General features: G+C 41.4%; 1 protein-coding gene across 2 annotated transcripts in view; it reads left to right on the plus strand.

Annotated features, from left to right (window-relative positions):
• Positions 1 to 27,225, plus strand: part of LOC129325264 (probable hydrolase PNKD) — a 48,699-nt gene continuing 21,474 nt past the window's right edge. For both annotated transcript variants that reach the window (XR_008596586.1, XM_054972899.1), the window contains exon 1: positions 1 to 161. Coding sequence is in view for 1 of the 2 variants with exons in the window: in XM_054972899.1 (XP_054828874.1) it covers positions 1 to 161 (161 nt within the window). In the remaining variant the exon portion in view is untranslated. The remainder of the gene's footprint in view (positions 162 to 27,225) is intronic.

Genomic DNA, 27,225 nt, shown 5'->3' on the forward strand with positions numbered 1-27,225 from the left:
ATGGCTTGGCTGGGCTGCGTGCTGCGGATCCGGGCTGTGGCTGCAGCTTTCGTCGCCTGGTGTTGCCGTGGCCTGGGAAGCGTCTTTCATCGGCTGCTGGCCGTGCGCCGCTTCCACCATATACTCATGGCCTTGGCCGGCCCCCTCCTTTTTCGCATCGGGTGAGTGAATTAGAGGTTGAGATGGCGCTGGATCGGCTGCTGGGACAGGATCGCCCTAGGGGAGCGATGCTCGAGTCCAGCGGGTACTGCGAAATGGGGAAGTCCTATCGAGATTCAGAGGGAGGTCTGGATTTTTTGGGGTGGGCTGGGGATTAATTTCCTATATCCAGCAACTATATTGTAATAGGGGACGAAGTGTAGGATAAAGGTTTCGCGTGCTGCCTGTTTTGAGGACTCTGCATCGATGGCTGCTTAAGTCCAGGCTTGTTTAATGGAGGAAGAGGGTCTGCTTTGTTGCAAGGAAGTGCTGCTTAACGTGTATAACAATATAGATTTTACAAGAAGAATGTACATCGGAGTTTGGTTTACATGGTTAATGAGTAATGGGAATTCTTTGTATATCTTAGGGAAGGCTGCTTCCATTGGTAGGAGGGGATGCTGGCTGTTTGGATCTGGAGTGTCTGAATGTGAGTGTGGTTAGTGATGAAAGTCCTGCACAGACTCGATGTACAGGGATCTAGGAGACTGCCAGTGCAGATCTAAACAGGACTGTCCTTCTAAGCCCACTGACTTCAGTGGATTGAGACAGATCTAACTCTGCTCAGGACTGCACTGTGGGTGGCTTGTAGGCTATTTAGATAGATTACTAATACTCAGACAGCTCTCCTACTCATCTGAAGTTACTTTGAGGGTAAAAGCAATACCAGTTGTGTATATATTAACCCAAAGGGGAATTTGTGTCCTGCAGTTCTGATCTTTAGCTACAAAGTTTTGCTCATTTGGTTTACCATGGTGGTCAAATGTTGCTGCCACTGTTTTCCTCTTTTTTTCCTGGGAACGTGCTGGCTGCTGACATCATCTGACATACATGTGGGTTTTCTCTGGAAAGCTCTAGATTATTTAGAGGAAGGGGGGGATTCTAGTTTTCCAGTCCTATGCACAGCTTGGGACAAGTGCATTTTCTCCAGGGATTCCCATTCAGTACTGGCATCTCTCTGGCCTTAGCTTCCAGGTCTGTGTGCTTGCTATGTGGTGTATTTTATAAAAAAATCTGCTTCTGATGAACGTAGGGGCTGTGTGCAGCTTGGAATTGTAGAGGGGCAAGTAACCAGAATTGGAACATGGTAAATGACATTTGGAAGAGTGGAATATATAGAAAGAGATGAGAAGAAAGCAGTACTTTAACACAGTACTACTGGGTCTTACAGAAAGGGAAACTATGAAGACAAAGGAGAAAGCTCTTGCTAGGCTGGACCAGATGGAGAAATCTGGAAGGAGGAAAAAGTTCCAAAATACACAACGTAAAAGAAGGCTGTAAAGTAAGGGGGAGGAGTGGCTACCTGCAAAAGGATATTTTCCGGTAATAACAAATGTCTTCTTGGTTTTTTATGTGCTGGGCTGTATTCAGAGGATGGTAGCTGGCAGATTAGCTGAGTGTGAGAAGCACACACATTTCTTTTGTAAACTGGACACATTTTTATCTTAGAGGGAGAATGATTTGCACAGACTGCCCTAAAGCCAGAGTAGATTCTTCTCTTCCAAAGAAGGCACCAACTAACCAGTTGCTTTTACAAAAGACAGGGTGGTTGGGCTAGTGATGAAGGTAAGAGATGCTTGATCCAGTAATAACTGAGAACAAGCTCAAGATGGGAACATAGAAGAAAAGCAATAACGAAAAAGAGAGAGCAGAATGAGGAGTCTCAGGAAAGATGGTTTAGTCCAAGCAAGAATCGCTCCTTCCACCCATGTAAATAATCTAAAATATTGTTGATTGTCATTGGGGCAATAGTTAAAGGTCCTGTGGCAACATGTATATAGGCGGATATAGTGGAACAGAAGAGAATGAGTTCAGGTGCTTTGAGGCCCTATTGGGGAGAAAGAAGGGGTATAAATGAAGTGAATAAATACATAAATATACTTAAAAAGAAAGATGCACAAAACTACCACTTCCAACTTTCATTTTTGTTGCAAGGTGTCTGAAACTGGCTGGTGAAATGTTTTGGAACCTAGAGGACACTTTTGCGTCTTTTAAGTACTCCTGATGCAGTCAGCAAAAAACATCCCATGTGCCTGGAAATTTGATAAGAGCTGCAAAATGGAGCTAGGGACACACAGAGGTGGGAAGTGTCTCTGTAAACCTGGAAGAAGTCTCAGAGTTGCAAAAAAAATACATTGGGGGATTAGAACTCCCCCAAATAACAGAAACAACCCTTATAATTTTAAGAAAAAAATACCTACTGAACTCTCAATGGCTGTTGGAGGTTACTAGGTAACCACAATGATGCAGAAGAACTTTCTGGAACAGGCCCAGTGACAACTACAGGAAACTCACTACCCACATAATTTGGCCTTGCTCAGCTGTAGTGATCACTGTGCAACTCAGCCAAGTCCTGCCCAGCAGTGGCTATCATACTGCCCAGCCAGACTTTTCCCAGGGAAAGATTGTCAGGAGCAGGGGAGGAGAGAAAGCTGAAGACGCAGGGGCAGATAAAGGTATGTGGGTAGAAAGGAGAGACAGAAGCAGGCCCAGCAGCAGCTGTGATTGCCATCATGCTTCTGGGTCAGCCCAGCAGTAGTAGCAGCCACCATACCACTGGGCCTGGCTGCTCAAATTGACCACTTAACTTGGCTGGACTTTTCCCAGGGAAAAGCTATCAGGGATACAGTAGGAAGGAAAGCTGAAGATGAGTGGGGAGGCAGCTAAAGGCAGGTTGTCTGGTAGGTGGAATGGAGAAAAGGAAAGGAATAGGGGAGTGGCTGTAGGTCTGCTAGGGAAAGGAAATAGTGAGGGGAGGGAATTAAGGAAAGGAAATAGTGGAGGAGAAGATACCAAGGAGGGGAACGCAAGTCCTTGTGGGTCTTCCACTTGTAATTAATTATTATTAACTATTTTAATAATGTATCATTGATCCTAAGTGTCTAAGTATACTTATTTAAAATAGTGTTTATTTGTTTTGCACATAGAACCAATATGTCACTAACCCAGAGGTCCACTGAATAGGAAACATGTGGTTCCTGATATTGGGCCCCACTAAAGCTCTGGGCTGGGAAGCCCACCTGCCATTTCTATCATATGATCTCGTTAGTGCAAGAGTTAGCACAATAGGAACAAAATATTTCACCAGTTGTTTGTTGCAAGCCAAAGTTCAATGCATTTGGATGCTGGCAAAGAAACACTTAAAAGAAACAATGTCATATGCAGCATTTCCCCAAATGAGCCTAGAAGGATCCAGTAGGAAAAACAGACTGCCGTTTAGAGGTTTCCTGCAGTATCTGGCCATGGTCATTTCACTGGCGACTGAACTGTATTTAATTTAAATGTAAACATGCTGCATGGTTGGAGAACAATTACATACTATGGGCTGAGTAGGCTCATAAATTATTTAGCAAAATACTAGAAGTGAAATGAGCAAAGATCTTAATATATAGTAAAATGAACAGAAGGATTTCCCCTACACATGCACAGACATTGCCCCTCTTCTCGCACACTGTGTAAGACCCACAATATAGTGGTCTGAAGAAGTATGTAATTGGTTTCCAGGCAGGTAGAAACAGAGATGGATAGTCAGTGCCACATCCTTCTGTTGGCTGTGTCTATTGTGACCCAAGCAGGCCATTCTCTCTTGTGTCTGGCAAGATTTTTAATTTACATTTTATTTTTTTAATTTGAAAGTAGCAGGTTGACCACCTGTGGGCAAAACCATGCAGAGAAAGTTGAAAGTTTTGAAGATGTCATACTTCCTGAAATGTTAGGCAGCCAGGATTTGGCAGTGACTGGTGCCAGGGATTGCAGGATTTGTCTGTGCCATGTGCTATATTGTATATTGTCAGTGTAGCATTTGATACTGGACAGGATATGCTTCCACTCAGATACTGCTTGTTTTTACATTCCTTAATACCAAGGTAAATTTTCACACAGGCAGCTAAGTTTGAAGCTCCGCTACACTCTGTGTAACTTGCAGATCTATGGATATGTTTGGATCTTGTACTAACTCTGCGGCAAAATGGCAGTACATTGTTTTGCTGCAGGCTTCCCAGCAGCTACTCACTTCATATCAAAGCTGCCCCTAGGCCCCTTGGTAAAAGTTGGTTCTTTTTCTTCTTATGCAACAAATGGGCAGCAGATGGGCCATTTTTTTAAAAAGTTGTAGCTAGTAACTTTTGTTTTCTGCTTTTGTTGCTGCTGTCTGTTTCTTTATGGTACCTGCTTTTTAGGAAGTGATTGGGTTACTGCCATTGATTAATGGACATTGAGAATGTGTGATAGACAATAACATTTTGTGCATTGTCACTATATCTTTACACATTCTGAATTTCCAACGATTGAGATTCTGGGCTAGGTGGAACAAATTGTTGAACCTATTTTTAAGTTCAAAGACAGGATTTTGGCTGCCAGAGGATATTCTATTGACTTGTCAAGGCAAGTTATTGGCTCTGGTATCCAATATGGCTGTTTATTTTTTTAATGGGTGCTTTTGCTGCCCTAACCACTAAAGTTCTGACTGGCAAAGATTATCTTGTCAGCAACCAACATACATAAGGGCATAAGTCCATTTAATAATCTTTTTAAAATGAAAAGCAGTTTCAGGAGGCTGTAATTTTGAGCAGAGAAGAAACAGTGAGGAAGGAGTGCTTAACACTTTCCCCACTGGCCATTTTTCTCTTCAAAATCACAGCCCACAGCTGGTTTTGCCTCATGGAGCCCCTACAGGTTACAGCAAATAACCTGTAGAGTCTTGTGACACTTTTTACAGACTAACACGTTACAGAAATTATGCACCTTAGCCCTACAGCCATCAGTCCTACTGTCAAAGTCTCCTTTCTGCATATCTCATTTTGTCACTGAAGTGCTCAGCTCCCTCCCTGTATCGCCTGCCGGGGGTTGGGAGACCTATTAAAACAGTTTTGAATTTTTAGTAAGTTTCACACTGCTGGACTTTGCCCTTTTGGACTAATCTTACTCTAAGACCATGAGAAGTAATGTGAGCCTTGCATCTTAATCTGTGTGTTTGCATTGCCCTCCCAAAGTCCTGGAAAACCAGCTTAACCAAGGGAATAATTACACAACAGAAGGAAGCATTCCAGCCTTTTTTCCAAGGCATGGGTCTTCTGAATGGGATCCTCATGTGGAACAGTAAAGCCTATTCATGCCTTCTATTGTTTTCTTGTTTTTATTGATTTTAACTGTTGTTCACTGCCCAGAGCCCCTGAGGATGGGCGGTTTATAAATCGAAATAATAATAATAATAATAATAATAATAATAATAATAATAATAATAATAATAATAATAATAGACTGATCACCGGCCTGATAGTTCCAAGCCAGGAGGCACGCAAGCAAAAATTATCGTATTGGCTAATAAGGATGTTTAGCCTATGCTGTGCAATGCCACATCACCGCAAAAACCATAGTCAAGAAAAGCAGCATTGCTAGCCCTTGTATGATGTATTAACCTTTTGTTTTCTAGCTCTGAGCCTAGCAGTGGGAAATTGTGATCCCCCAATGAGGAAGGCTTGATGTCCCCATGTTTTATAAAAGCCCCCCCCCCCCGTCTCCCTGCTTTACCTCTGCATGAGTGGCTTCCACACGGTACTCTGTCACATCATGTATGGCATCCTGAGTCGCACTTGAAGAAGCCTTCCTAAGACTCTGCATCTTTCTCAAAAATGTAGCCTTTGCATGCCTTGCTATAGGCAGGGGAACCATTATTCAGGCATGAATAGGAGAGTTCAGTGTGTGCATGTGAGGGGTGTGTGTGTGTGTGCCAAAATTCTAAGCAAGATTTCAAAGTTTATTTTGGTTTTAAAAAATTGCAAAACTCAAAACCAAAAGCCCTTTATTTCCAGGGTATTTGTTGTAGCTTTGTTAAGCCTCATAGAAATATTATCAACACAGGCCAAATATTTATACCTCCCCCTTCACCCTGCCCTGTTCTTTTCAGCAAAACATTTAATGCCTTTTCCATTTTGACAGGTCTTGACACATGTATTCCTACTACATAAAGTCATTTAATTGTTTTTAATAACAATGTGTAAAAGCAAGGAGTTGCCCAGGAATGTAAACGCTTATGTGAAATAAACACAGGGTGGGGGAACAACTTCAGGTTCCCCAACCTGCCTCTCTAAATGGTACCTAGTACAATATAGTAATGCTGTGACCTGGATAGCCCAGGTAAGCCAGATCTTAGAAGCTAAGCAGGGTCTGCCTTGGTTAGTAATGGGATGGGAGACCTCTATGGAAGATCAGGGTTGCAGAGGCGGGCAATGGCAAATCACCTCTGTCAGTCTCTTGCCATGAAAACCCCAACAGGGTCACCATAAGTCAGCTATGGCAGCATATAGTAGTAGTTTTTAAAAGAGGACAGAGGAGATTGTGGTTCTTATTGAACCTAAACTTCTTATGCTAACAACATGGGAAATGTATCATTTATTTCATAGCATATAAAATGTACTAGTTGGCATATTTATGAAATTTAAAAGTATAAATGCCTTAGTTTTCTACAAGCAAAATTGCAAAAATACTTAATATTAGAGAGGGAGAGGGAGAGTTATACTGCCCTTCAGGACAACTTAATGCCCACTCAGAGGTACAAAGTATGTTATTATTATCCTCATAACAATCACCCTGTGAGGTGGGTGGGGCTGAGAGGGCTCCAAGAAGCTGTGACTGACCCAAGGTCACCCAGTTGGTTTCAAGTGGAAGAGCGGAGACTCAAACTCAGCTTTCCAATGTATTGTCCTGGCGCTCTTAACAATTACACCAAACTGGCTCCATTATGCAGATAACACTTAGCTCTGTCTTGCATTTCCAGCAGATCACAGGGAGGCTGTGGAAACTGAACATGCGCCTGGAGTTTTGTGATATATGAGGGCTAACAACTGAAATTTAATCCCAATAAAATGAAGGTGATACTAGTGGGGGCGGGGGGGGAGGTCTGACCCAGGAACTGGGATGTCTCCTGTTCTGGAAGTGGTTGCACTCCTCCTAAAGAAGCAGGCTTGTAGCTTGGGGGTGCTGCTGGACCCAGGCATCTGGTTGGATGAACAGGCGGCAGTGGTGACCAGGGATGGCTTTCACCAGCTTCAGCTGATGAGCCACCTGCAACTGTTCCTGGGAAGGAAAGAGCTTTCCACTGTGCTGCATGCCCTGGTAACATCTAGATGAGATTACTGCAGTGAGCTCTCTGAGGGGCTTCCCTTGAAGACTGTCCAGAAACATCCCTGACTTGATAGGTTGGCGGGACCATATAATTCCCTTTTTGTTTCATCTACACTGGCTCCCAGTTTGCTTCTAGGCTCTTTAAAGCCATACAGTGCTTGGGGCTAGCATACCTAAAGGACTGCTTGCTTCCGTATAAACTTACCTGAATACTCCTGTTGTCTTCAGAAGCCCTTCTTTGGGTGCCTCTGCCATATGGCAACCCAAGAAAGGGACTTCTTAGTAGTGGTGCCAAAACTTTGGAACTTCCTCTCTTAGGAGAGTTGTCTGTCTCTCTCTTGTAGCTGTCTTCGGCCAACAGTAGAAGACTCCCCCCCAACAATAATTCTTAATAGACCTCCTCCCTGTTTATACATTTGTGTTCATATGCTTTATTGAATTGTTTTAAATATTTGATATGTGTGTATGTTTGTATGTGTGTGTATTAAATGCTTTTTGATGTTTGAAATGTTTTAATGTTTGCTGCCAATGTCCAGTTCTTTTTAATTCATACGTTTCCTGACTAGTTGGTTCCTCTGCAATTAAAACATATTGGTTTTGCTTCTAAATATTGGTTTGCATCTAAATAGAGCATAATCCAAGGCCTCTGGTTGTGTTATCCACATACCTAAGTTTTACATCATCACACAGTATATATTTGTTTAGAGAGAGGGAGCAATTGTGAAATGTAGGGATTCTGTTTGTCTCACTCAGTACACATACAAACAGTATGCAGGATCACTTACTGTCAGACCGAGGGCCCAGAGCTTGCCAAAAGCAAGAAGTGGTGGTTACCACTCGGCAGAAGAGTGTTTTTTCATGAGATAGAAAATAAATATGTGTGCAGTTTGGTTGACAGTAAATATTCATAATTTTCCCAGTAATAATGTGCAATATTTATAATGTTGAACATCAAAAGCCAGATGTTTTTGCCTCTGGTTCATATTTTATATGGAAGAACAAGAACAGGGCCATGGATTCCATTGTAAGACAGTATGACTGTAGATTTTAATATTTGTATATGAAATTCAAATTTCAGTTTAATTTTATTTTCAGAATGTACTTGATTTTTGAATGAATATTCTAGATTAACTCTTGATTGTTATCCTCCCTGTTTTCCAAACAAATATGAGCATATATAGCGGCAGAGGGCAGGTCCTCGTCCTTTTCCTGTCATTTTTACAGACTAAAGTTTAGACTGTGAATGTAACCCTGTAGGACCAGGATCAAAAGTTGCAGTGAAGCAATGCCCGTTGTTACAAAGACCAGACAGCTGATAAATATTGGCACCAGTCACAGCTTCCTTGTCTCCCTTTGGAAAGAATATTTCTGTTCTGATAGATTGCTTCAATGCACTTAAACTGCCCTGGCTTGTGCTTGGCCTAAACGTTTTTGTTCTGTCTCCTAATGATATCTACTGCAGCATGCATGGGCCTATTTTGTGTTACAAAAATAACAGTATGCTTATATACTGCTCTTCTAGACAAATTAGATCCCTACTCAGAGCGGTGAACAAAGTGTTATTATTATCCCCACAATACAGATGAGGCTGAGAAGAGTGGCTTATTCAAGGCCATCTACTGAGCTCATGGCAGAAGTGGGATTCGAACCAGATCAGCAGAGTGCTGATTTGCAACCCAACCACTTAACCACTAAGCTACAGCAAAATGGAAGTTAAGTGTTCAAGTCTGGCAGACAGCAAGACACTGAGAGGATGATCCATTGATAAATGTATATATGGACATAGAGATTCTGTTTTGTGTTCTGGACTCACTACTGTGATAAATCTATTCCCCATGAATTTGTCTGACCCTCTTTTAAAGTTATCTGGTCTAGTGGCTAATATTACCATGTCTTGTGGCAGTGAATCCAGTACGTCTTACAACAATTACTTTTTCTTGTCCTGAATGTACTGCCAATCAGTTTTACTTCATGACTCGACATTCTGTTATTTATGAGAAATGAAGAAATATTTCTTTCTTTTCACTTTATTCATACTGTGTGTGCATACTTAAACCTCTTCTCATGTCTCTGGGTTACAGTGCAATTCTAAGCAACGTTTTACCCTCCCAAGGACTTTAAAGGTGTATCTGCTTAGGATTGTACTGCATTTTACTTTTTTTAAAATCTAAAATTCCCCAAATGTTTTATCTTTTCCTTAGGGGGAGTTGACTGCAACTCTTCAATCATTTTGTTTCACTTTTCAGTGCTGTGCTATTTCAGTGCTAACAGTTAAGACTGTTGATAGTATTGCAAATTTAGCTCCTCTGTAGGTTTGTGTAAAGGCCCTGGCTGTATTATTTTCTAACAATCCCTGACATGGAATTTGGATTTTTTGCTACTGTTGCACATTGAATTATTGTTTGCATGAGCTATCCACCTCAGTCCTCTTTTCTGCATAGTCGCAGTGACTTCAGAACTTATCAGTGAAATTAGGACCCCCCCCCCCCATGTGCATCTTACAGTTACTTATATTCACTCTCATGTGCCTTCTTGTTAACCAGTTTGAAGACATTTTTAGAGCTCTTTGAAGTCTGCTTGGGTTTTTACTGTCTCGGAAGAATTTTGTGTCATACATAAAATATTACCAGTCCCAGTGCAGATCCTTGGAAGGCCTCCTCCAGGTTTTAATTTGCTGTTTTGTTTCATATTGTTTGAGTTTTTATTTGATGTTGTATATTTAAATAATTTGATATTTTGTATGGTACCTTGAGAGCCTTTGGCTGAGTGCTGGCATTGAAATCATTTAAACCAATTAATAAAAATATTCCTTCTTTGACATACAGAGCAATGCTGCACCAATATATCTTCTCCCTCCTTTTAGATTTTATATGGAGGGATACCCATCAATTTACACAGTTCCCCAAGTTTCTGATATGCTTACTATGTTTAGATTTAGTACCAAACATTTTCCAATTCCTGTATCTTGACTTTGAGGATTTTTTGGTGTGGCTAGAGCACCAACTGTGATTGCTAAATAGCATTTGCTCCCCCACTGCGTTTACAATACACATGCTTTTATCTTGGCAGAAACAAACCACATCTCTGGTCATTTTTATGGAGTTCTGAGGGCACATGACATCTCTTGTCAGTGGAAGAGATAAAATGCCAGTTAACTGACTTCTTTCATTCTCAGTATTTGTGGCTCCTTGTCTATCTATTAGTGGCTACATCCACGTGACAGCTCAGATCTATGTTCTCTAGGAGCCATATGCACAAGAGACAGAATTACGGTATTTGTGAGGGGACAGACGGGCATCTCTCAGAAACAGAATGAACAATGTTGGTACAAAAAATTCCTGCAGTACATTCCATGCTGCCCACAAAAAGAAGCACACGTCCCTTCCATATGCTTGCAGTTTGCTGGAGAGTTCTTCAGGGTTAAAGCCACTGAGAGTTTATCTACAATGCCTCTAGACACCCTATCCCCAAGAAATCCAGGGGCCAGGGGGACCTGTACGAGAGAATTCTCAGGAACAGACTATGTCTCTCTTGACAGAACATCTGCTGTGAGTCAAGGCTGACGTAAAGGAGTTGAAAGCCCAAACACTGACCAGGGCATTGGCCCTCTCTGGACAAACTTGGGGCCTATTCTTTGCCAGCTTTTACAACGTCTGTTTTGGAAGTCATTTGAGTGTTTATGCTGTTGCTGCTTGTGTGTATATATTATGCTTTTGGCTGATTTAATCAGTTTAATGAGTATTTTAACTGTATTTTAGTCTTATTTTAATTGGTTGTTGGCTGCATTTGGGGTTGCTTTTGATTGAAGTCAAATGGAAGGCTAATAAATTTGCCCCTTTCCATTTTTAACCCTATACTTTGATGTACACATATACAGAATGAGGCGGCAGCATGGACTATGCAAACTGGCTTCAGGTAGTGAAGGGAATCCCAATTTTTATATAATAATATATATATTAGTTTTCATACAGGAAAAAAGAAGAGAAAGAATAAGCATATAGAAAATGAGACAGTTATCCTTATGCTTGCTTGTATCAATATTCTAGTTTTCCACATCATATGTTTCATCTTAATACATCATTAACTGTGAGTTCTGTTACATCATACAGTATTGCCTTAATATTACATTACATTTAATCGTTACATTACATTTAAATGGATTCTTCATCCATTTGTGGAAGGGGTCCCATGGCACGGAAAAGTCTTCTTCCACTTGTCCTTTCATTAAAAAAGTTAGTTTGTCCATTTCTGCAGTTTCCATTATCTCCACTATTAACTCCTCTTGCTGTGGTATTGTTGGTCATTTCCAATAGGACGCTAGTAAAATTCTGGCCGCTGTTACTGTATGAATTATCAGGTGTTTCTGTTCCCTGTTCATATCTGGCATGCAATTTAACAAGGGAATCTCATTTTTTAAGGTTCCATTGTGTATAAAATACCACTGCCAGTAGAAAACTAGCACATCAAGGACTAGACTTCTCCCTAATACTCTAGTATTCTACTTGCAGTGAGAAGTTTTTTTTTAATGTGAGAAAGCATTCAAAAATAGCATCCGCTAGAGGCAAACTGAAGTGTTACAGCTCTCAGAACCCCTCTACCTCATTCTGCTGCAGGCATGACCCAGGGGAATGTAATGGTGGGCTTTCTTACAAGGACAGCTTAACCCGAAGAAGACAGCATGAATATAATATGGACAGGGAGAAGCCAGCATTGCAGTGGTTTTCCTTTTATCTTGGTAAGTCTCCCCAACTCAGCACATTGTCCTTCCTGTAAAATACCAGTTGCTGGCTCTAAATGGAAATACCCTAAGATTGGGACACTATGAAATGATGGAAGCTATTAAAAGGGAACAAAGCTTTAGAAGTTTTAACCCTGTTTCTACTGTTCTGAGAAATCAAGGGCTTGGAAGTAATCGTGTGGCAGTTCAGTTTGCATGGAGGGGTGGAACCTGCAGAGATTGTTCATAACATCAAGATGGCTGATAACTTGATAGAAGGCAAATATGGAACAGGGGTATTCTGAATTTATAGAGCACTTGGACCACAATGGCTGGGAGGCTGAACTGTGAAGTCCCTGGTTTAAATGCCATTGCTGTTAGAAATGTACCAGGTAGCTTTAGGCATATTGGCCCCTCCCTCTCCCCCCCACTCCTATGGCTATTCTGTAGGTGATACTGGAGTTCTTTGTGACTGAGATTCCAGATGTGTCATTAGATCTAGGAGGATCTAGACTATGGACTCTGGGCCGAGGAGGATTAACTCTTTCCCTCACAAATTTTCCCTGCTTCAAAACTTCCTCAACAGACAAAAAAAGGCAGGTAGGCCTGTCTCTCCACCCCAAGCTAAAAAGCAGCTTGAGGTGGGTGGAGAGGGGAAACCAGTCCCTTCTGTTCCTCATTGCTAATAATCCAGTCATAGAATTAGCATCTTACATAAACTGGGCCTCAGCCCACCAACTTCAAAATGGCAATAATACACTGATCTAGAGTACAAAATTGTTATAAAGATTACTGAGAATATGTGAACATATTCACATATATGTGAAAATATGTGAACATATTCCCATATTTTCCAGTCTGTTTCCACAGATATTGTGGAAAATAGGCCTGGTACCACCCATCAGTGGATTCTTCAAATCAGGAGGCAGTATACCTTTGAATGTTGGTTGCTGGAGACAACCAGAGGAGGGCTGTTGCCTTCATGCACTGATTGAGGGCTTCCTAGGGGCATTTGGCCAGTCACTTTTGGAATTCTGGAATGAATAGAGGCAGATCCAGCAGTTTTCTAACTCGTCCTTTTCTTACTGTTAAATTTTACCTTGATTTATCAGGTATCATCCACCTAAGCCACAAGGAAGCTTTTAGATAAAGTGAGATGTCTTCTTAGTTGCTGGGTGAGCTCTAGGATGAATGGACTCTTGAAGATCTGGTTTCTCATGATTGATTTCATTGCGGAATTTGTCAGGATCTAAATAGCCTAATAATGACACTAGTAAATATAGTTTGAAGCTCAGTAAGGTGACTAGATCTTGTTCCTGGTCTGTAGTGGATTCATGTGAGTATATGATTCAGTCAAAACAATAACAGAAGGAACACAAGCAATCAGTATTCTTAGAATCTGATTAGCTTGAGGAAGTTGTTAGGGACACAGTTTAGAGAAGCTAGTTCGTCTTCCAGGAAACAGCTCTGGAGGAGTTGTCAGGATCTGTAGGTGCTCGAGGCTCTATTTCTGAGATAAGCAGCCAGATTACTGTGCAGTATGTGGGTGTTGGTGACCATGTGCACTATTCTGAACAGCTGCTGGTAGACTCAGCTAGCATGTTGGGGAATCCTGACCCTGCAGTGCATGCTGCTTGTTTCTTCTATATTGGATGCCTTGAAGCACCCAGGGAGTTAATGGGGCCATTTTGTTGTTAAACTTGGATTCCAGCTGTTGGAGCTGGAACATTAGTTATTCTGAAGAGAATCTGGTCTCTCATGCCAGCAAGAAGCTGTGGCTAGACGAACCCCCATTCATCTCTGCTACTGTTATTCCAGCCTGGCACAGTCCTAGTTTTGGATTGTTCTCTGGCAATTGATGAGTTTATGAGAGACCCAAGGGGATAAGCATTGTTTATAAATGGATCCCCAGGAATCTGAAATTGGAGGCAATGCAGCATGAAGAACAAACGCCGTTTCATTTCTGCATGAAGGGAAACTGTTTCCTCACTCTTTCTACATTCTCCCTCACTGTACTACTCTGGCACAGTTGTACTTGTGGACTCTTTTCAGTCAAAGCAAGTAAAAATAAAACTTCATGTGCCATTTCCTCATTTTTCTTTCTCCTAAATTAAATTTGGAAGGTTGTGCTCTATCTCTGTCTGCAGGTTTTTGTCTATTTCATTATGGGGCATAATTCACTATAGAATGTCGATTTCACTTTTGCTAAGTTAAAATGACATGGCTTCACTGCAATGTATCTCCCCTCTCCTCTGTTATTTATATCCTGTTCTCTGATTAGGGTTGGTATAAGTATCATGCAAAGGAAAAATGCAGTCAGGGTGCACATTACAAGATTGTATGGATGTATCCTCAGTTGTGTAAGTGGAAGCTCCAAACTACACATTACATCTATCTCGTGATCTCCTTGGAGACTTGCAGCCATACGAGAGACATATATATAACTTATTATTAAAATCAGCCACTGTACCAGAACACTAATTTTTTTATAAAACAGTCCAGGGAGGAGCCAGAATATTACAGGCCCTTTAGCCAAACATCTCTCCCAGGCAAATTAATAGAAATTGTAATCAAAGATAGAATTATTAGGCAAATAGAGGAACGAAGCCTGCTGAAGGAAAGTCAGCATGGCTTCTGCAAAGGCAAGTCCTGCCTTGTCACTCTTTTGGAGTTCTTTGAACAAGCGTGTAGAGAAAGGTGATCCAGTAGACATATATTTGGACTTTCAAAAGGCTTTTGAGAAGGGTCCTTACCAAAGACTCTCAGGTAAGCTTAATAGTCATAGCATAAGAGTACAGGTCTTCCTATGGATTGAAAATTGGCTAAATGACAGGAAGCAAAGAGTGGAAATAAATGGACAGTTCTGACAATGGAGGGAAGTAAGCAGTAGGGTCCCACAAGGATTGGTATTGGGGCTGGTGCTATTTAATTTGGTCATAAATTATCTGGAACTAGAACTTCATATATATATGTTAATAGGGTCTGAACTTGCTGAGATTGAGAAGGAAAGAGACCTTAGGGTTGTAATGGATAACTCAATGAAAATGTCAACTCAGTATGCTGCAGCAGTGAAAAAGGCAAACTTTATACTGGCAATTATTAGGAAAGGGATTGAAAATAAAATGGCCAATATTATAATGCCCCTGTTAAGATCTGTGGTGCAGCCTCATTTGGAATACTGTATACAGTTCTGTTCACCATATCTTCAAAAGGACATTGCAGAGCATGAAAAATACAGAAAAGGGCAACCAAGATGATTGGGGATTTGAAACACTTTTCCTATGAGGAAAGGCTGAAGAGTCTGGGACTTTTCAGTTTAGAAAAGAGACCACTAGAGAATACATAATAGAGGTTATTAAAATTATGTATCGGGGTAAAGAGAGTGGATAGAGAACTTTTGTTCCATCTCCCATAATACTAGAACACAAGGGTATCCAATGAAGCTGATGAACAGTTGGGTATTGTTGGTGTCCAAATATGGTCTGGCAGCTTTGAGTGCTTCAGAATTTTCCCCACTTTTGGAGATACTTACTGAATTAATACAGAAAACAAAACCTACAATATTCATATATAAATAATAAATAAGATACCCAGAGCCTTAGAGATGAATGGAATAATGATCTGGAGCGTCCAGTTTTGCCAGATCAATGTGATAAGGCTTTAAGCCATATACCTGTTGCTTCTGTGGCTCTTAAGTTGTGACTTATTCAGCAAAAAATTATGCTTAGGGTATATTGGACAACACAGCACCTTTTTACTATAGGTTTCAGCACAGTGTCTAACCATTGGTGTAATTCACAAGATGCATATGCTTTGGGCATGTTCAGTCATTCAGCCCTTTGGGGAGGAATTTATTATTCATATTAATTTTGTGTTAGAAAACTCATTTATTTTTGAAGATGTTAATGTACTGTTAAACTACTTGCCTTTCTCTTGAAATCTAACCAATAGTCAATGGAAATGGACCCTTTGTGCCCTTACAGTTGCTAAAAGGCTTATGCTTCAACATCAGAAAGACAAAAGCCCACCTGCTGAAAATCACTGGCTTGAAGACCTTATAAACGTATCAACATTTTAATGTATTGCACATAGAAGGCAACTGCATATGGACTTATTTTTAGATGTTTGGAATCTTTTATAGATTCCTATGTATAGATTTGGTCATAGTGTTTTTGTAGCCAGCATTTTTTTCTTTCTGTTTGCTTTTTTCTGTTTTTCTGTAATGAAATAATAAAAGATTTAAAAAGAAAAAGAAGTTGATGGACAGTAGTTTCAGGACAGTCAAAAGGAATGTGACAAGAGATTAAGATGTGGAAAACAAGACCAGAGGATATAGTGATGGTCACAGGCATAGAAAGCTTTACAAGGGAATTAGAGTCATGGAGGATAGATCTATCGGTGGCTAGTAGACATGGTGACTAAAGGGAAACTTCACATTCAGAGGCAGTGAACCTCTGTATCATTTGCCCTATGGGAGGGCTGTACACACAAGCATTCTGTGCACGTACAGCTTCTTGATAGGGCAAATAACACCCCTAGGAACTGTTTCATGTCATTAAAACTGCACGGCGGAGGGTGGGTGGGTGGGTAGGGAAAGACTGAACTGAGTTCCCACAGGGAACTCAAAACTGCTAAATGGCTGCAAGTCTCCGTGGCGATCATGTGGTAGATGTAACATATAGTTTGGCCCAGTTGTAACTGACTTGTCATTCCACTTATCTGCCCTGCCCCTTTCTAATTTTTACTGGGAAGTGCTAAAGGCTCTTATGGCATGGTCCCTTCATATATCCCTCCCATCATAGAATGATGAGTATGAAAGGGGGGGGCAGAATCCTTGTGACTCCATTAAAATGACTTCCAGCCTACATGCTGCATAACATCTGTAGTCAAGATGCTTTAATCATCTGAAATCAGCCTCCTGCAGTGATTCTTGGCCTCTGGCTGGCTGGAACTGGCCTGAAAACAACTCCTCTGATCTGTTACTATTTCTTTATTAAATCTGATCACTATACACACTCCTGCCTCCTTTTGTATTGAAGTGTAAAATCCTCTTTGTCAGAAGGGCATGGAATCAAGATGCAAAGGTCCTCTTGAACAGTGGCTGTTGTCAATAATATTGTACTATTGGTGTTTATGCTGCTTTTACAAAGTACAGGAAGATACCTGGAGGAATTTTACAGTCTAAAATTTAAGACAAGGGAATATTGGAGAATAGAACTGAAAAATATATGCTCAGAGCGAATAACAACAAAGAGCATAAAGAAAAAACATGGTAAAATAATAACAATGAAGAGCCTAGATAGAAACATCGTAGCTTAAAATAGAATAAAGTCAACAATACGGTTAATTAAAACAGTCTGATAAAAACAGCAGCGCACGCATTGCACAACCTGTTAGATAACAACCCCTACTTTGTGTCAATTGCACATTTTCTAATATTCACATACACTAACAAAACAATTCATTTAAAGATCCAAGGTTCAGTTCAAGAGGTGGAATGCACAAGGGCATGGAGAAAGTGTGGAATAGAGGAATTGAAGGAAGGCAGGGCAGTAGAATCTAATTGTTTAATTTGGGACGGGGGAGCAAATCCCAGGAAGGGAGGAAGCTAGTTGGGAAAAAAAATTCTGATCCACATAATGCATTTTGAAGACACTCCTCCCTCCAGCAGTAATGAATAGCTATGGGGAGTTTCACCCTTCACCCGTCTGCCTCTTTTCACAATCACAACCACTGTCTTTGCTGTTCTTGGGAAGGGGTGGTTGAAGAGTCTTTTCCCTACAGCACTGCATGGGTGTATCATCTGTGATACAAAAATTAACGTTTTAACTTTAAAAAAAAGAACAATAATGAAAAGACAAAACATTCCTTTCCATTTTGTCAATTTCACTGCAGAGAGAGAGAGAGAGAGAGAGAGAAGAAACAGGGAAGCACCCTAATGCAATATTCTGAAAGAGAGTGTGTGTAGGGGTTAGATCATCAGGGTCAGGCCATACATTTTTTCTTCCACAATCTTTCAAAGAGTTTTTAATGTCCAAAATGCCTCCCATGGGGCAGTTTTTTCAAGGAGGATGGCAGCGTGGGAGAGGAGCTTTTTAATCCTTTAATCCCTTGCTGTTTTCTCGCTGAAAGAAAACCAGCCCCCAGAGATATACAGATACTCATAAGTTCTCCTTGAATAAGCAGTTCTGTTGGCTGTTTTTGGAACAGGGAAAAAAGTCTATTAAAATGATCACTGAAGAAAACAAAACGTGTAATCCAACCCTTTTATTAAGATTAGAAAGATCATAATTCAAATCTCCACTTTACCAAAAAGTTTATTGGGTGATCAGTTGGCCAGCTGGCTTGGAGAAAAATGTCCTGTCTCTTTAATAGTGTGTGAAGTTTTTCATGGCATGGAGGTAAAGAACATCACCTGCTAAATAACATTCCATTAAGCCTTTATGAAAGAGACAGGGCATTTTCTCTAGCCCCCTCACTGGGAGATCTTGCATTCCCAGTCTACCTTACCAGGTTATTGTAAAAGTGAAATGCAGATGAGAACCAAGTACACTACCCTGAGCCCCTTGGAGGAAGAATGGGATGAAAATGTGATACAGATAAAAAAACTGGCCTGGATCAATGAGTGAACAAATAGTATCAATAGTGAAATGGAGAAAATGGCTGATAATATCCCAAGGAAGACAGCAGAGGGAGAGTTGAGGGTTGGAGAGGGGATACACAGAACAAGAAGATATGTGTATTCCATCTGGGGATGGGGACTAAGGCTGTGCCAAAGACTTCACAGAAAAAGTGTGCTTTGAGGAGATAATTGAAAGAAGTGAGCAAGATGGCATTACCCAGGTGTTTGGGAAGGTTCCATACATACAGGAAAGAGAGAACAGGAGATAATGGACAGAGGGAAAGGCAGTAGAGGGCTTTGAAGGTAAGGATGTAGATATAGCGAAGGAACAAAATTAGCTGAACAGTGATCGAAGTGGTGCCAAATAGTTTTTGACGACAGAATCCAAATGACTTTTCAGACCCTTTTGTCCTTTTTTAAAGGGCAAGTTTCTAGCTGTTGTGGCAGCTTGGTGAACCTTGAAAATAAATGGTTAGTCAGGTTTTGAATGGGCCTTCAGGATGTCAAAGGCCAGGACTGCTCCCTGACCAACTCCCTATGCTTCTTGATGGCCACCCAGTTCCTAGAGAGTTTCTGGAATTCAAAGTACACACATCTTGGGAAAGATAAATATGTAGCAAATAGTTTGGAGTAACTGAGTTGCTAGCAGCTTTCCAGTCTCTTGTGTAACTTGATGGTGGGAGTGTATGATTGTGGATTATTCTCCTTTCAAACTAACATTGGGGCTCAAAGGTCTCTTCCAATTTTCTGAATTGTACCTAATTGATATAATTTACTCCGATTGCCATACATTAACTTGTTGTTAAATAGGACCTTTACTACACATATTATTTGCTCCAGGTTTGTTGCTTTTTGGAAGTGGGTTTTCCCAATGACATTATGGTACATTCCCAGAGTGAGTAAAGATCACAGCAAAGCCTGGATGGCTGCTGAGTGGGTAGGAAAGTTCAGATTTTTCTGGGCTTGCCCCCACAGCAACCATTTCTCCTGCCCTGGTGGCAGCCACCCCCGTGGCTTTTTAAACTTTTAATTAACAATTAAATATAATAAAATTCTAACAATCTGTATATCAGGATCTGACAAAGTGTACATCTGTATTTGATGCAGTGCACTTTGACTCATGAAAGCTTATACCTATGGAAAATTTTGTTGGTCTTTAAGGTGTGACTGGACTTGAATTATGTTCTAATACTACAGACTAACACAGCTACTCACCTGAAATAATCTCTATATCATGTTCTCTGAATTTCCAGCTTTCATTAAAAAAGAAAGTAATAATAAAATAAATAATAAATAATAAATAAAATTAAATTTAAAGAATGAAAGCTGGGAATTCAGACAACCTGATACACAGATTGTATTCAATTGCTGATGTTCTTAAAATCTCTTGAAAAAGCCCTGGTGGCACAAGATGATGGTGGCTATTACCAGTGGACTGGGCAGGGTAACTGTGGGGAAACTTGCTATGGGGAAAGCCCCCTTCTGCTGTGTGATATTGGCAGCAGTGGACAAAGCACACAAGCCTGTTCTCGTGTGGAAAACACCTAGATCTCTGTTCTTCTTGACGGCAGCCTTGCCTGCTCAGGCTTGTGAAAACAGCTGCACCCTTTGATGATCCCAGAGCTTCTGCCACAGAAACTTTCTGTTCTTTTTTTTAAAAAAAAAATCGGGGGCTCAAGGCTACCTGAAAGCACTGCCTTCTCACTTTTCTCAGAGATTCTACCTACTACCCAAAATCCACAAACCAGGTAACACAGGACGCCCGATTGTTTCAGGAAAATGCACTATCACAGTAGGAGTCTCGGGATACATGGACTCTATCCTCAGGCCCTATGCCACCAGCACACCCAACTATTTACGGGACACCACTGACTTCCTCAGGAAAATACAGTCCATTGACAACCTACCAGATGACACCATCCTAGCAACCATGGATGTGGAGGCCGTGTACACCAATATCCCACATGCAGATGGACTGCAAGCCATACGGAATATTATCCGGGACAAAACCACAGCACACCTCGCCACTGAACTCTGTCATTTTGTACTCACTCACAATTACTTCGAATTTGGTGACAACTTATATCTACAGGTTAATGGCACAGCCATGGGCACACGCATGGCACCACAATATGCTAACATATTCATGGCGGACTTGGAGCAACGCTTCCTCAGCTCCCATCCACTGGAACCACTACTATACTTAAGATTCCTGGATGACATCTTCATCATTTGGACCCATGGGAAGGAAGCCCTTGAGAGATTTCATCAGGACTTCAATAACTTTCACCCTACTATCAACCTAAGCCTGGACCACTCTACACAACAGGTACACTTCCTGGACACCACTGTACAACTACATAATGGACGAATAAATACCACCTTATACCGGAAACCAACAGACCGATACTCATATCTACATGCCTCCAGCTACCACCCTAAACATACCACTCGGTCTATTGTCTACAGCCAAGCCTTACGTTACAACTGTATCTGCTCCAATGCTCTCGACCGAGACTCACACTTAAGAGATTTACAACAAGCATTTTTGAGACTACACTACCCACCAAATGAAGTGAAGAAACAAATCAACAGGGCCAGACTAGTACCCAGAAACAGTCTGCTCCAGGACAAACCTAAAGGAACTAACAACAGAACACCACTGGTTGTCACCTATAGCTCCCAGCTCAAACCCATCCAACGTATCATCAGTGAGCTACAACCCATCCTGGAAAATGATACCTCTCTCTCAGAAGCCCTGGGTGGAAGACCTTTCCTTGCCTACAGACAGCCCCCCAACCTTAAACGACTTCTCACTCACAACCATGAATCGGTCAGCAGAGTCACCAGCACAGGTACCAGGCCCTGCAACAGACCCAGATGCCAGCTCTGCCCTTATATCTACCCAGGAAATACAATTACAGGACCCAATGGCATCAACTACACTGTCTCTGGCTCTTACAGCTGCTCATCCTCCAATCTGATATATGCCCTCATTTGCCAACAATGTCCTTCTGCTCTGTACATTGGACAAACCAGCCAACCTCTACGCAAAAGAATAAATGGACACAAATCTGACATTAGAAATGCCAACTTCCAAAAACCAGTGGGAGAACACTTCAATCTACCAGGACATTCCATCAAAGACTTAAAGGTCGCTGTGGTTCAACAGAAACCTTTCAAAAACAAAATCCAACGGGAGGCTGCTGAATTGGAATTCATATGCAAATTTGACTCTGTCAAGCTGGGACTGAATAGAGACTATGGGCCAAGCTACACATGACGAATGACACTTGAACAGCAAGTGGATTGAGTGGAGGGCAAGTGAACAGGGAGAAATACACTTGCCGTTCAAGTGTCATTCGTCATGTGTAGCTTGGCCCTATGAATGGTTATCACATTATCACAGGTAACAGATTTCCTTTACAGCGGCGTGGTCTGGGGGAGCCCAGTGGCACCTGGTATGGGCTTTTGGGGACCACAGTTCTTTTTGTCAGATGCATCTGGCAGGGAGAGCTGTGGTTATCGAAGGCTTATACTACATAGGAATTGGATGCTTATACTGCTACAAACTAACACGGCAAACTGACTCCACACCAAAAGGAGATGTTTACATTTACTAGCAAAGGAATGTTTTGGTTGCCTCCCCGCTAATTGCATCTTGTCCCCTTCTGATATGTCCTCTTCTCTCCCCTCTCCCTTCTCCTCTTCTGTATTTGCCCAGTTTGTATCATGCATCTGACGAAGAGAACTTGATTCTCGAAAGCTTATGCTACAATAAAATTGGTTAGTCTTAAAGGTGCTACTGGACTCTTTTTGATTTTGCTACTACAGACTAACACGGCTAACTCCTCTGGATCTTTGACTATAGAGGAAGAGATATTCTGCATAGGCTCAGAGGCCCTCTTTCCTGACCTGCCTTCTTCAAACCTAAAATCGGATGCTGAAAACATGGCTGAGGGCTGAAGTGCTGCTCGTACTTCCATGGGATGCATCCAGAATTCATTGTTTCCTCAACCAAACTTTGGGTTGCTTCCAGGCTATTTTCTCTGGAACTGATACCTTTTGTTCACTAAGACATTTCCAAACCAGAGCAGGAGAAGCCTGGCAACCTCCCTCACAACTCAGCTACACAGCTCTACTGAGAACATGTCAGAAAACATTAAAAGGTTAAAAGGAGGGGGAGAAGAGCACAGTTTGTGTCCCGCCTCCCAGACTGGCTGCATGGAGGCTCTGCCCGCAGCCATGTCACTGTTTCCTCTCTAAGTTGAAGGAAAGGAGGGGTTCCTTTGCTTTGTCCTAAAGGAGAAAGTCACAGAAGCCCCATGCGTCGTGCTTGGAAAAAGCACGGCATCATATGAAAGCTCCTCAAAAAAGTGGTGGTAGGCTGTGTTTTGCCACCTACATAAGAACAGAGAATCTAGATCAGGGGTCTCCAACCTTTTTGCATCTGTAGGCTCCTTTGGAATTTTGAAAGGTTTCAGTGAGCATTACCCCAAAATGGCTAATGCAGGAGGCAGAGGCAAAGGTACCTCCCTCCTTATTTTGCAAAAGAGTCACATAGCACCTTGCGGAACACATTAAGCTGCTGTAGCATCGTGGTTCAGCGGTTGGGCTGCAAATCAGTAGGTGGCCTTGGGTAAGCCACTCCTTTCAGCCCCAGATCCCCAGCAGTATTGTGGGGGTAATAACAACACTGACTTTGTTCACCATTCTGAGTAGGGCAGTAATCTGTCAAGAAGAGCAGTATATAAGTGCAATTATTATTATTCAGAGTCTAGCCACTGGTCTGTCCAGGTCTGTACTTTTGCTGGAAGCATGGCCTAACCACTGGAAGAAGAACACCTGGAGAAGATGTGAGTGGGCTTCTACTCCAGAACAGTTATCTCCCCTCACGGAACAGCCCAGTTCCCCAGATTATTTAGCTAGAGCAAAGCCCCCTTTCTGCTTTGCAAAAGAAGCTCATGGCAAATGACAATAGTTGGGTCTGAAGGGGAAATGGATAAGGAAATCCTGAGTGCTTACCTGTTGTCCTGATCCTCCAGTGGCTGCAACTGCTATTGCAGCTGTAGGAAACCCTTATGTTTGAATGAAGATAGCCTTCAACAAGCCCTACTTTACAGTGGCCCTGCCCACATTCTGAAAAGCTCAGTGAGAGCCAGGGGAAGTGGCGGTGAGTGCCATGGTATCCTTGGGCACAATGTTACGGAACGCTGATCTAGATTATGTTGTTGCCAGATCATTGCAACTAAGTATTTGCTATATTGTCCTCCCTTCTTTTTAAAGACCTGAGTTGCAATTATTCTGCCTGCCTTTCTAGTTTGAAGTGGCAAAGCACTACTGATTCACCAGCATTTCTTGATTGCTCCACCTCAGCTAGCAAATGACTGTTTGGTTGCAATATGATCACATGTCATATCACCTGTTTCTTCAAGTTTTTCATTCTCATTGAATTTCTGCTCCTTCCCAACCTCTCCTTTATGCTGTTATGCTAACCTGCTTTGCAAACCCCAAATCTTCTCTCTCTAAGTTGATTCACACGTTTCAAAATCCATGAGGATCTTTGATCATCCATGTTCTGGGAGTTCTTTGCTTCCCGGGTGCATATGAAGTGAATTCCCATGAGGGTGTATACTTACCCTCTCGCACTGTTTTTATGACCTGAAATGATCCTGGGAGCTGTTTTTTGCCTCCTTTGGGGCAGCTTGCATATACTAATGGCTAATCAGAAATGTATTTGGTGGGGCGAGTAGTGGCTCCCTTGGACCTTTTGAGGTCAGGTCCCAATCTGAATCAAGCTCACACACATCTGAGCATTAATTTCTGAGCTTGGAATTTTCAGTGCACATCTGATTGAAAGACTTTGTGATCTGTGAACTGGCCCTGATCACACTACCTCCAACCCATTTGCAGTGGTTTTTGAAAAGCAGTACTCTTTCATTTTCATTTTTGAGCCACAATGTAACATTACATTACATTACACAATGTAACATTAGTTACAAAAACAAGGAAATGGTGAGGTTTTCAGGAAATCAGTTGCTAAAGGGCTGAATGTCATGGCTGGAAGGAACAGATTTGGGAAATAATTTTCTGGAGAAGTACTGCTATACTGTTTTAAATATGTATGTGATTTTATCTGTATTTTAAAGTATATATATTTTAATGTATTATATTGTATGAAATCCGCCCTGAGCCTGCTGTTGCAGGGAGGGCAAAATATAAATTGAATGAATGAATGAATGAATGAATGAATGAATGAATGAATGAATGAATGAATGAATGAAGAGCCAATTTCAATAATACCAGGAGAAGCTGGAAGTTCTGTAGATAGGGAGACTGATTGGAAGTTGCAGCTCTAAATATACTTTCTAAGGAGTAAGTCCTTCCAAGTAAACATAGGATAAGAACATAAGAAGATCCCTGCTTGCTCGTACCACTGGTCCATCTAGTCCAGCATCCTGACTCACACAGTGGCCAACCAATTAATCATAGAGGCTGAGACTTTCCCCTGGTGTTGCCTCCTAGCATTGGGTTTCAGAGGCTTACTGTTTCATATACTGGTCAGTAGATCAACAATCTCACATTTTAGTTCCCTGAGAAACCTTGGGTGTATGCCATAAGGTCCTGGATACCTACTGGTTTTTAATTTCTTCAGTAGCTTCATCTCTCATCACCTCAATTTGACTCAGTTCTTCAGACTCCCTTCCTGAAAATAGTGGCTGTGGCCTGGATGCATGCCCCACACTTTCCACAGTGAACACAGATTGCAAAGAATTCTTTTAGTTTCTTTGCCGTCTCCCTGTCTTCCTGTAGCAATCTTTTTATTCTTTTGTCATCCAAATGCCCAACTGCTTCTTTGGCTGGTTTCCTGCTCAAGATACATGTAAAGAAATACTTATTGTTTGTCTTGATGTTTTTAGCAATCTACTCTTCCAGTTCACTTCATTGGGAAAGACTTTTCACTTTTTAAAAGGAGCTTTTATGACTTTTTTACTTGAGTCGTTAACCATACAGGCATTCTTTTAGACTTGGCATTACCTGTCATAGCCCATCATTGGGGAATGCATTCTATTTGGGCTTCAGTTAGTGTGGTTTTAAATAGCTTCCAAGCATCGTCTAAGGATTTTACTCTCTTGTATTTCTCCTTCAGCTTCCTTTTAACTATTCTCATTTTTGTAAAATTTCATCTTTTTAAATCAAAGGTTACTGTTTAGGACTTTAGGGGTAACATTCCATTGACAAGAATTATTAACTTAATAACATTGTGATCACTGCTCCCAGTTGATGCAACAACATCTACATCTTGCACCAGGTCTCAAGCCCTGCTCAGAACCAAGTCCAGGATCACTGTTCTTCTGGCTGGCTCTGTGACCCACTCTTCCAGTGCACGATCATTGATGATGTATAGAAATCTTGTGTCTACAACACATGCTTACTCAGTCAGTGTAAGGGGAGTTGAAGTCGCAGATTATCATAACATTATCTGCTTTAGTCACCTCCCTTATTTCCTTCTCCATCTGAAAATGAGCCTCAAGGGTTTGATCAGGTTGGTGATAATACCACCTTCCACTTTTAAGTAACTCTTAGGGCTCTGTCTGTCCATCCGAGTTGCTTCTGTTGGGGAGTTCACACTGCTAATGTTTTCTGACTTACTTGACTCCATGTTGTCTTTGCTATACAGTGCAGCACCTCCCCCCAACACATCCCTAGCATTCCTGTCTACAAAACGTATACCCAGGGATGACCATATCCCAGTGATTTTCTCCATTCCATTATGTTTCTGAAATACTCACTGTATTTAGATTGCCATTTTGTGCTAAGCACTCCAGCCTCTTTATCTTGGCTCAGAGGTTAACTTTTGCCTCTGCCATGGGAATGGACTTTGTAGTGTAATTCTCTCAACTGATTGCTCAGTACTGCAAGACAGAACCCTAAGAATGCATACAAATGAACACATATTGAGAGGTGAGCCTGCTGTAGATATGCACTCACTTTTGCTAACTGTATAGATTTCCAAAATGAATCAAGCTTTGGAACAGCTATTTTTTCTATCTTTTGCCCAAGCCAACTGTCCCAGTCACCTAGCCACTTCCCTCACTAACCAGCTCTATTCAGAGTGCCAACTTCCCTTCCCAAATTTAAATTGAAAATCAAAATGGACTGGATTTTAAGTGCTAAATAAGTGTTTAACTGGATAACCATGCCAGGTGCCTAGGGAAAAAATGGTTTAAAAAGCTTAAAAGCATGGGATTAAAATGAAAGGTCATACTGCATTCAAGCCAAGTATGTTGTTGTAGAATAACAGAGGGTCAAACCATACAAGACAAAATACACTTGAATTACACTCAAATACACTCCAATTACAAAATACACTCGAATTACCCATGTAATTCGAGTGTATTTTGTCTCTTGTGGCAGGGTGGATTTGATTTAAATCAAACTGATTTAAATCACGATTTAAATCACTAGTCATTAAGGCTTGATTTAAATCATAGTTTTCTACATAAAGACTAATTCTTGCTGGTATGACTTTAATATGCAAGTTGATGCCTGCCTTACCGATAGG

Source organism: Eublepharis macularius, chromosome 2 (assembly GCF_028583425.1).
Source record: "Eublepharis macularius isolate TG4126 chromosome 2, MPM_Emac_v1.0, whole genome shotgun sequence".
Lineage (NCBI taxonomy): Eukaryota > Metazoa > Chordata > Lepidosauria > Squamata > Eublepharidae > Eublepharis > Eublepharis macularius.